Genomic DNA, 10,392 nt, shown 5'->3' with positions numbered 1-10,392 from the left:
GAGGGGAAAGAAGCCAACGGAGCAGGCGGCGTAAGGTCTCTTTAGATACCGCCGCCGCCGCGGCCACTCCTTTAGACTCTGGACGTGGCAGAGACCGGGGACGCTTTGACACTGCTTTATAAAAAGCCAAGGGCAGGGCTGTCAGCGAAGCACGGGAGGCGGTTACTAGGCCTCGGAGGAGTCTGGGTGTCCGCAACGCAACCCCACTTGTTGCGGAGGCAGTGTTCTGCGCTCCAGGCGCGCCCCATCTCCACTGTACGCCGCAGGCAGGAGCGCGGCGGGCCGCGCCTGGTGCTCTACTGATCCGCTCGAGAAGATGGGCCGCTATTCGGGCAAGACGTGCCGGCTGCTCTTCATGCTCGTGCTCACCGTCGCCTTCTTCGTGGCAGAACTGGTCTCGGGCTACGTGGGCAACTCCATCGCGTTGCTCTCAGACTCCTTTAACATGCTCTCGGACCTGATCTCGCTGTGCGTGGGTCTGAGCGCAGGCTACATCGCCCGACGCCCCAGCAGGGGCTCCCAGGCCACCTACGGCTACGCCCGGGCGGAGGTGGTGGGCGCACTAAGCAACGCCGTCTTCCTCACGGCGCTCTGCTTCACTATCTTCGTGGAGGCCATACTGCGCTTGGCCCGGCCGGAGCGCATAGATGACCCGGAGCTAGTGCTCATAGTCGGCGCCCTGGGGCTGGCAGTCAACGTGGTGGGGCTGCTCATCTTCCAAGACTGTGCCGCCTGGTTCTCCAGGTGTGGCCGGGGCCGCCGCCGCCGTAGCGAGCAGCAGCAACTGGCTGAGGATAGCGTTCGCGGCGGTTTCGGGGGGCCCCAGGGCGCAGAGAACCGGCGGCAGGCCTCTACCCCGACAGCCCCCGGTACAGACTCGGCCGTGACCCTCCGGGTGGCCCCAGGAGAAAGGAAAGAAGAGAAGGGGGCGACAGTGTTCTCAAACGTAGCAGGTGCCTTTCGGTTGCATCCTCTGAACCTCTCTGCTCATCCTTCCTGCACCCGCCCTGGCCCTTCCTCCCAACTCCACGCCCTTCTTTTCTCCCAATTTTCTGTTTTAAAATGCATTTCCTTTGCAGTCTGCTTCACTTCTCCTCTGCTAATTTATTCTTTGTATATTGATTTCTATTCTTTGTATATTGATTTTCTTGGAAATCAAGTCATTTTTGAGTAACATGTAGGACTCTCTGTGTAACTGTACTACATCTCCCCGCCTCCATTCATTGCTATCTGAGCCTAGCTTTTCTCCCTCCCTATTTGCTCACCCTTCTACCCTCTTGGGAGTTAAGGGTTTTGGGGTGGGAAGCTCCCACCTGCCCCTTTTTTGTTTTAACTTGGAAGGAAGTATGAAGTCCAAAGGTGGAACACAAGTCTTATATTTCAGGGCTGAAATGTACTGTTGTGGGCTGTGTGTGTGGAGGGGTAGGGTCTCTGATAAGCTGGTAGGAATTTAAAATAACAAAACTTTGTTTTGAGTCCATTGGTTCTTTTTATTTGTAGAACTTATACACAACACAAGGTTTCTTCTTTGAATGCAGGTGATTCCCTAAACACTCAGAATGAGCCTGAAGAAATGATGAAAAAGGAGAAAAAGTCCGAAGCTCTGAATATCAGAGGTAGGATGACTGGGTCAATTTGAAATCCTTTTCTGTGGTGCATGTGGGCTGGGTTATGTTCATTTTTGTTTGACTTTTCATAAGGCAATTGTGTGTTTGAAGTAGGTTGATTACAGGCTTAGACTATGACCCTAGTCTCTTGTCTAATCACTGCATCAATTCTGAGGGAGAAACTAGTTGACATTTAGTCCCATGCTAATGCTGCCTGCCCCAATGGTTGACATATCAATGACACATTACTACTTTGCTTGTTTTTGCCCAGGCCTGGATATCCCTAACATGATATGCAGCCTATTTTAATTAACAGTGATTTTTTCTTCATTAATCTTTTTTATTGTGGTAAATATATATAATAAAAAGTTTACCATTTTAACCATTTTTAAGTGTAAAATTCAGTGCCATTAATTACATTCACCATGTTGTGCATCCATCACCACTATCCATTTCCAAAGAATTTTTTAATCATTCCCCCCAAGAAACTTAGTGCCACTTACTCCATAACTCTCCACTGAATTCAATTTTGATAAAAGTAGGAAGAGATTAGGTGGGATATTATCCAAGCCTATGCCCTAAATGGCATTGCTGAATGACCTTCACGACCTTAATGATTTCTGCCAGAAATCTGCTTTTCTAAAGGGTCTGTTGCTTCCTAGAAACTCCACTTCCAGGCCCAAAATGGGCTGTGGGCATGTGGAAGGCAAAGCACCAGGACTCCCCCCTCACCTCACTGGGCAAAGGTCAGCCAGTGGACATCAGAGATGCCTTTTTTAAAATTTTTTTTTTCACACATTAGATATTTCTCCTTTCCAACTTCACGGGCATAGATTATGCTTCAGAATGATCCACAGTGACTTTGAAAATTTTACCAAAGCTTAAGTAAATCTTTACTGTCAGACGGTTTGGGGAAGCTTGTTGTGGTGTTTGTTGTTGCTGTTAGATGCTGTCAAGTTTGTTCTGACTTATAGTGACCCTGTGTACAACAGAACGAAATACTGCCAGGTCCTGTACTGCCAGGTCCTGTGCCATCCTCACAATCATTGCCATTCTTGAGTCCATTGTCACAGCCACTGTCAATCTATCTCGTTGAAGGTCTTCCCCTTTGTCATTGACACCCTACCAAGCATGATATCCTCCTTCAGGGTGTGGTTGTGATGCTTAGATGGAAATAATATAAATAATATAAAGACAAAAGTTATAATATAGGAGACACCTTAGTTTTGAGAGTCATACGTCTGTTTTACAAAGGGATTCCCAGAATGGCTTGATAAGAAAATTGGGAAACAACTATAACATATGAGCATCTGAAAAGTTCTGGATGAATTATTTAAAATAAATTTAAATGCAACAGGGGAATTTGTTCTTCTAAAGAAGTTGGTAGAGTCCCTGGGTGGTGCAAAGGTTAATATGCTCACTGGCAGCTAATGGAAATATTAGTTGGTTGAGTCTTCCCAGAGACTTTTGGAGGAAAGGCCTGGTGGTCTACTTCCAAAAAAGCCATTGAAAACCCTATAGAGCACAATTCTACTCTGACACACATGGGATGGCCGTGAACTGGAGTCCATTCAACAGCAGCCGTCTCTCCTTTTTGGAAAGAGACTATCTGTTGTGAAAAAAATCATCATCCTTTAATTTATCTTTCATTTTTGGGTTTAGTTTAAAAACTATTGTAGATTCTGAAGGTGGACTTTACCATCATAGCATTGGATTTTCTGTTAATGATCTTATTTCATTCATATCTTATGCTACAGAATGGACAAAGAGAACAGGTAGTTGGAAAGAAGCAAAGAAGAATAAAGAATAGGCCCCAGTAGATATTGTGACCTTGATTGAAAAGCCTAATGTAAGGGAGAATGTGTATGATCTGGCTAATTTTTAGTCCCACGTTATTGGAGCTCTTGGGTGGAAAAATGTCAGTGTTAAAATGCCTTGCTGTACCTGGCCAAGCCTTGTTATCCACAAGTGCACATTTAGCTTCCAATAGAGGTGAATAGTGCAGTGGCTGAAAGATTCAAATTTGTCCTCAAGCTGTCTAGGTTTGGATCCTGCTTCTCCCACTTAAAAGCTAGATGACTGTGGGCAAGTTGTTGAATTTCTCTGTCCCTCTAGTTCCCTCATCTTTAGAATGAGAATAATAGTACCCACCCCATGGAGTTGTTATGAGTTAAAGCATGTTAAGTTTAACACACAGAAGGATTACTAGCTACCATTTTAATTGAGTGAGAGAATTGCATGTTTTCTTTGAAAATCCTATGAAGTGAAATTCTAGTCTGAAACACATGGGTTACCATAAGTTGTAATTGACTTGATAGCAACTGTTTTTTTGTGCATGTTTTCTACATCCTCATTTATGCCTTTAGAAACTGTTTTTTATTATCTATAGAATTTTATTTTATTATAACAAATGACACATTGTTCAGTAGGAACACTGCTATTCTTGATGACTGGGCTGCTAACTAAAAGGTTGGGGGTTTGAATCCATCCACAGACATCTTGGAGATCAGCTTCTGAAAAATTAGCCTTTGAAAACCTTACGGAGCACAGTTCTACTCTGATACACATGAGGTCACCATGAGTTGGAATTGACTCAGGATCTCTTTTTTTTTTTTTTCAAGTGAGATGTTGGCAAATACATACATGGAAGGGAGAATCCAGGTAGTGGGAAGACAAAGAGTAACAAAAACAACTTTCTTGATCTGTCTTAGTTCCCTTTCCTCTTAAGAGTATCTAAAGCAAATAAAAGCATAAATATTTGCCTGAAACAAAAGGAAAGCATTGCACAGCCTCTCTTCTCCAGGTTGGTGTTCTGTGATGGATGGTGGGTGGTGGCATTGTGGCATTGGGAGATGGCAGTCACTCTTCCTTCAGGTGTTATCTAGCTCAGAGTCTTCTGCTTCACAGGTTTTCTGTGTCTTGGGAGGGTGTCTTCATATTTTGTCTTCTGAAAAGCAAGTGCCATTATTTTTTTCATTCTGACCCATCCTACTGTTGTTCTAACCAAAGAAGAAACAAATACCAATTCGTATAACTATACATAAAAATATGAGTCAGTTAAGTGTCATGTGACTTCCAACTTGGAATTGTGCATTAGCCATCTTTCTTTCTTCCTGGCAGGTGTACTTTTGCATGTGATGGGAGATGCCCTGGGGTCCGTGGTTGTGGTGATCACGGCCATCATATTCTATGTGCTTCCCCTGAAGGATGAGGACCCCTGTAACTGGCAGTGCTACATTGACCCCAGTCTCACTGTGGTCATGGTCATCATCATTTTGTCATCTGCCTTTCCACTCATCAAGGAGACTGCAGCCATCTTGCTGCAGATGGTCCCTAAAGGAGTTGATGTGGAAGAGCTGAGTAAGTCAGACGGATTGTGATCTAGAATTATTGTTGATTTCATATTACCTAGGCCAAAGTGGCTAACCAGAAGGCTGGCGGTTCAAACCCACCAGCCACTCCTCGGAAGGAAGGTTGGGCAATCCTACTTCCGTAGTGATACTGCCTCGGAAACCCAAGGAGGGGTCGCTATGAGTCAGGGCTGACTCGATGGCACATAACAACAACAACAACAGGCCAAAAGGTCAGCATTATGTCAGAGCAATGTTTGATTTATGTATTCTGAAACACTTCAAATCACCAGGAGATAATGACATACCATCCTGTGTTTTGTAACCCAATAAGATGACTCATTGCTGCAAGAACCAAAGGTCCTTTCTAACCAATGATTCTCTGACTCACCTGTGAATTTTTGAAAACATAGTACTTGAGCCCTTTATCTGGACTATTTGCCTTTATTTCAAAGGTTTGTTTTAATTCAAATAAGACAAATTTTGGTCTTAATTTGGTCTTAATTCAAATGAGACCAAATAAGATTCAATTTTGCCAAGAACTAATTTTTTATTCTCCTTATTCTGAAAACATAAATCATATATAGATTTATGAATGCTTTCTAATTAGTTGCTTTTAATGGGTATGCAAGCCAGCATGTCTCTCATAACACTGTAAAAAAGACAAATCTTAAATTCAGGTCATTCAGACTCTCATTTAATAATGAAATCTGTTTCTTTGCTTTGCTCAAACAGGTCAAACTCTCACTTTAGTTATATGCTTCTGAGAGTAAACATTTCAGAGACTTGTATAATTTCTAAGTGGGAACTATTCAGATTTTGGTGGGAAACTGAATACACAACTTTATTTCTAGTGTTTCTAAATAGAAATGATTTTTGTAATTGAAAAAAGGTGACTATTCAATGCATATTTGATATTGTTATACCCACCATGGCATAACTAGTGAGCCAGCAAACATGAAATAGAGCCTAGGCCCATATGAAACTGAAAGTTTTAAGACCTTATTTTGTGACAAAGACCTGAAATGATATTGAAATAGGTCATAATGCATTGTATGGCCTGGTTAGACTTTCCCCTGATGAAGGTGTGATTTACAGTGATTGTTTTATGAAGGCAACTGTCTTGTATCCCTGTGTTCATTTAATAACATGTGTTGGTATGAGTCTTCCGTGCCATTGCCAATAGCTATTGCTTCTCCTGTGGTCTTTTCCCTTGGGTGTTCTAGTGCCCTTTTGGCCTCTTTGGCTGTGTTGGTTAGTTTACTGTCTCTGATAGTTAGGTGTGGCCATCTCTCTGCATAGTGTTGCACAGAATTAAAAAACTAACCTCTATTTCCTGAACACCTACTATTTGCCAGTGAGTGCTGTAAGCAGAGGAAGTAGTGGGAAGGAGAGAGGAGGCACAGAGGAGCAGAGAGAGAGGAGCAGAGAGAGAAACCACATTGCTTGTTTCCTCCAAGGAACTGTTTTCCAGTTGAGGAAACAAGATAAGCATATACAACAAAATTTATGATATATATTGGCTTAGGTTGCCTTTTTCCATTTTTAAAAAATGTTCCTTTTAGCTGTTATACATTAGAAATTTTTTTAAAACAATATGTTTTACAGTGGAGAATGGGAAAGGGAATTAAGTTTTAAAATATCAAATTAGAGATTGTCTTTTAATAACATAATATTTTAGAAAACATTATTTTAAAAAATATGTAGTAATAATGACTTATGACACTTATACAAGCGAGGTACTGTTCTAAGTGCCTTACTTATAGTAAATCATTTAAATTCTTAAAATAATCTGATGAGGTCCTGTTATTATCATTCCTAATTTATAGACAGGGAAACTGAGGCACAGAGGAGCTATGTAAATTGCCCAAGGCCATATGGGTAGTAAATGACTAAACCGAATTTCAGATGCTAGCTGGCTGTAGGATCTTTGCTCAAAACCGCTACTAAACACCATTTCTTTAAATACATACTCATTATAGAAGGCATGGAAAATACAGAAGAGCCAGCCTAAAGAAGAGGAAATTGTGGGATAATTCTACCATCCAGAAATAAACCAAAAACCAAATCCACTGCCATCTATTTGATTCCGATTCATAGCAATCCCCATTGGGCTTCCGAGGCTGTAAATCTTTACAGAAGTAGATTGCCTCATCTTCCTTCCATGGAGCAGCTGGTGGGTTTGAACCCTGACCTTCTGGTTAGCAGCCAAATGCCTTACCACCCAGAAATAACACCCTTAATATTTTTGTGCATATACTTTGATGTTTTGCAAGAAAAAAAAGATGATATCATATGTACAGTTTACTTATCTTTTCACTTTAAAATGTCTCATGTACATTTCCACATATCTGTAAATTTTGCACTGTGACCTACTTTTTAATGACTATTACTGTATCCCATTATACAATTGATTTAGCTATTTCCTTACAGTTTCCATTTTTTTTCTCATTAATACAAATTGTATTGTCCAAACTATTCTTGTACATTAATAATTTAGAACATGCATGGTTATTTTCTTTAGAATAAAATGATAGTACTGAAATTACTGGCCACAATTCAAAGGCTTTTGATCCATATTGTCAAACTATGCCCTTAAAAAAGGTATTTTGCTTTATACTCCCACTAGCAATCTATTAGCGTTACTGATTTTTGTTCAATCTATAGTCTTGAATTGCCCTTTATGTGCTTTTATATATGGTATAAGAATTTAGAGAGGAGAAAGAATATTATGGGAAAATGTACCCATAAAGGGACAACTATTTTTCTAGTTGTAACTTTTATTAATGGTGGCACAGTGGTTACATTGCTAACCAAAAGGTTGATGATCTGAACCCATAAATTGCTCCACAGAAGAAAAGACCTGGTGCTTGGCTGTTGTAAAGGTTACAACCTAGGAAACCCTATAGGGAAATTCTACTCTGTTGCTATGAGTTAGGGTTGCTGTGGATCAGAATCAACTGGCTGGCACACAACAACAACAATGTAGTCATTTTGATGAGAAAGCTGAAAGGCCCAGAACTCTCCCACAGTTCCATGTTCAATTATAGAACTCACATTTGCTTTGTTTGCTCTTCTCTGTTCTAGTGAGTAAGCTCTCTAACGTGCCTGGAATTAGCAGCATACATGAAGTGCACATCTGGGAACTTATAAGCGGAAAGATCATTGCCACGCTGCACATCAAGTATCAGAAGGGCAGGGGATATCAGGACGCCAGTGTAAAAATTCGGGAAATCTTCCACAACGCTGGAATCCACAATGTGACCATTCAGTTTGAAAATGTGGACTTGAGGGAGCCCTTAGAGCAGAAGGATTTGCTCTTGCTCTGCAGCTCACCTTGCATCTCCAAGGGCTGTGCAAAACAGCTGTGCTGTCCCCCTGGGGCACTGCCCCTGGCTCATGTCAATGGCTGTGCAGAGCACAATGGCTATCCAGCTCTGGAAGCACACCGAAGTGATGGCCCCAGTGGAAGAGACATGACGGAAGTGGCTATTGAGGTGTCTTCAGACAGCTGTCTGAGTGGCTATGGACAAGCTTTTAAAGGCACTCAGGAGGACCAACATTGTGTAAACAGCACACATTTTTAATCTGGTACCCACATAATCAGAGTGGATAGACAAGGCACTTTGGCCATCAGCTTGACTTATGCGAAGAGCTTTGTGGATTGTAGGCACTGGCCAAACTTGCAGTGTGCTCTCTCTATGTTCAAAAAGGGGTTGGCTGTTGGGGATTTTTTAAACATGTCTGTTAATTTCTATGTGACCAGCAACCCTTTTACTTTACTCTATCCATCTCATGTTGCACTTCAACAGTTTTAGTTTGAACTTTTATTTTCAAAAGCAAACCACACTAGTGTGTAAACCAGGGACCCTGAAGTCTGATACTCAATGACTGTGGACACAGCATTCAAAGTAGTTTGGTTCTTTGATTAGAACTTCTAGCTGACTCTCAGGTGAGCTCATAGCCTCAGTATATTGAAAAAATTTAAGAACTATAATAGCTATTTTCTTTCCCATTTCCTGGAAGATCATAAAATAGAAAAGTTAGATATTTCTGTCACTGCTGAATTATTATTATTTTTTTTTCTGACTCATTTTTGAATAATGTGAAATGAGTATCTAAGTAGAAAATGCCCTCAGAACATAGAGGAAGAAGAGTTTGGGTGGAAGTACAAATGCTTTTGACCATCTCTTCATTTTGAGAGTTGGAGAGAAAGCTAGTATATACTTTCTGTTGTGAACTAAACTACAGCTTTAGGGTATTTCAGATGTTTGAATATATAAAATCCTTTTTTTTTTTTTTTGTTTTGTTTTTTCACTTGGAACTATGGGAATATTTCTACTTTCTAAAGTATGAAATAAGTACTTACATATTGTCTTTTAGTCAGACCAGTTAGGCCTGTCATCATTTACTGCTTTAATAATGAATTATTTATTTACTTAAGTTTCCTGTGAGTCTTCTTTAATATGGTCACATTGATCTGTGTATCATTTACCAGAGAAAATGAGTATTCCGGGGATAGGCAAATGTGTAACATTGAGTATTCATTACTGCCAAATAAATAAGCTAGACTGTCTTTTCTTTAATTAGGTAAAATTTAAAGTATTTATTATAGCTGCCAACTAGTAACTTGATGGAAAAGTATATGTCTGAGGGAGAAATGAGAATTTTTTAAATTGCTGCTTCTAATGTGTTTTGAAGACCTTAGATTTTCTTTTATGTCTCTGACACATATTATCAAGTTCCAATAAATTTATTAGAATCTGATTCAGACCTCAAACCAACATAGTATTGGAGAAGCATCTGCCATGTATTTATCAATCATTTAGACATCAATATTTTTATTTTTAATTTAATCAAGACAGATTTGAGGAAATAAGGGATGCTTCAGTAGAGCCCTAGTATCTTTTCTGATGGCTTGCAAGATGAACTGAAAATAACCCTCTCTCAGGCTGTGCCCTACACAGATTGTTTAGAATCTGCACAGAATACATCAGAAATGCTACACTGGTAAAGTAAATGGCACCTACAGTTTTTAGCACAAACATCACCTTTTAAAATGTGTTTTAGTCTTAAATTCAGAGACTGAAATAAGTAAGCAGCTGTGATCAGTAGGATAGGAAATTTTTTATTCCTTAACAATTGACCATGGATTGGATAAATGGAAAAAAAAAGTCTAAGTATGTTGTTATACCTAGTAGTTTACTGAGGCGCTCTGGTGGCATAGTGCCTAAGGCATAGCCACCAGCTGCTCCTCAGAAGGAAAGTTGGGCAATCTCCTTCCACAGGGATATATCGCCTAGAAAACCCAAGGAGGGGTGGCTATGAGTTGGAACTGACTCCATGGCAGTGAGTTTGGGTTTTTTTAAGTAGTTTATTGAGCCAGGTTATATGCACTTTATAGTTAAAAAGGGGGAAAATGGAAGTCAGTATTT

At 40.5% G+C, this 10,392-nt stretch overlaps 1 protein-coding gene across 1 annotated transcript; it reads left to right on the top strand.

Moving 5' to 3' along the window:
* The first annotated feature begins 316 nt into the window (after positions 1-316).
* On the top strand, positions 317-8,544 carry SLC30A10 (solute carrier family 30 member 10). Its single transcript, XM_007936925.1, has 4 exons — positions 317-953; positions 1,539-1,616; positions 4,728-4,967; positions 8,045-8,544. The coding sequence occupies exons 1-4, from the start codon at positions 317-319 to the stop codon at positions 8,542-8,544; spliced, it is 1,455 nt and encodes a 484-aa protein (XP_007935116.1).
* The last annotated feature ends 1,848 nt before the right edge of the window (positions 8,545-10,392 follow it).

The sequence above is a fragment of the Orycteropus afer genome, unplaced genomic scaffold (genome assembly GCF_000298275.1).
Source record: "Orycteropus afer afer isolate SDZICR_OR568_19922 unplaced genomic scaffold, OryAfe1.0 scaffold00039, whole genome shotgun sequence".
In the NCBI taxonomy this organism is placed as follows: Eukaryota; Metazoa; Chordata; class Mammalia; order Tubulidentata; family Orycteropodidae; genus Orycteropus; species Orycteropus afer.
Note: the sequence above shows the minus strand (reverse complement) of the source record. Positions and strands in the feature narration are given on the sequence as shown.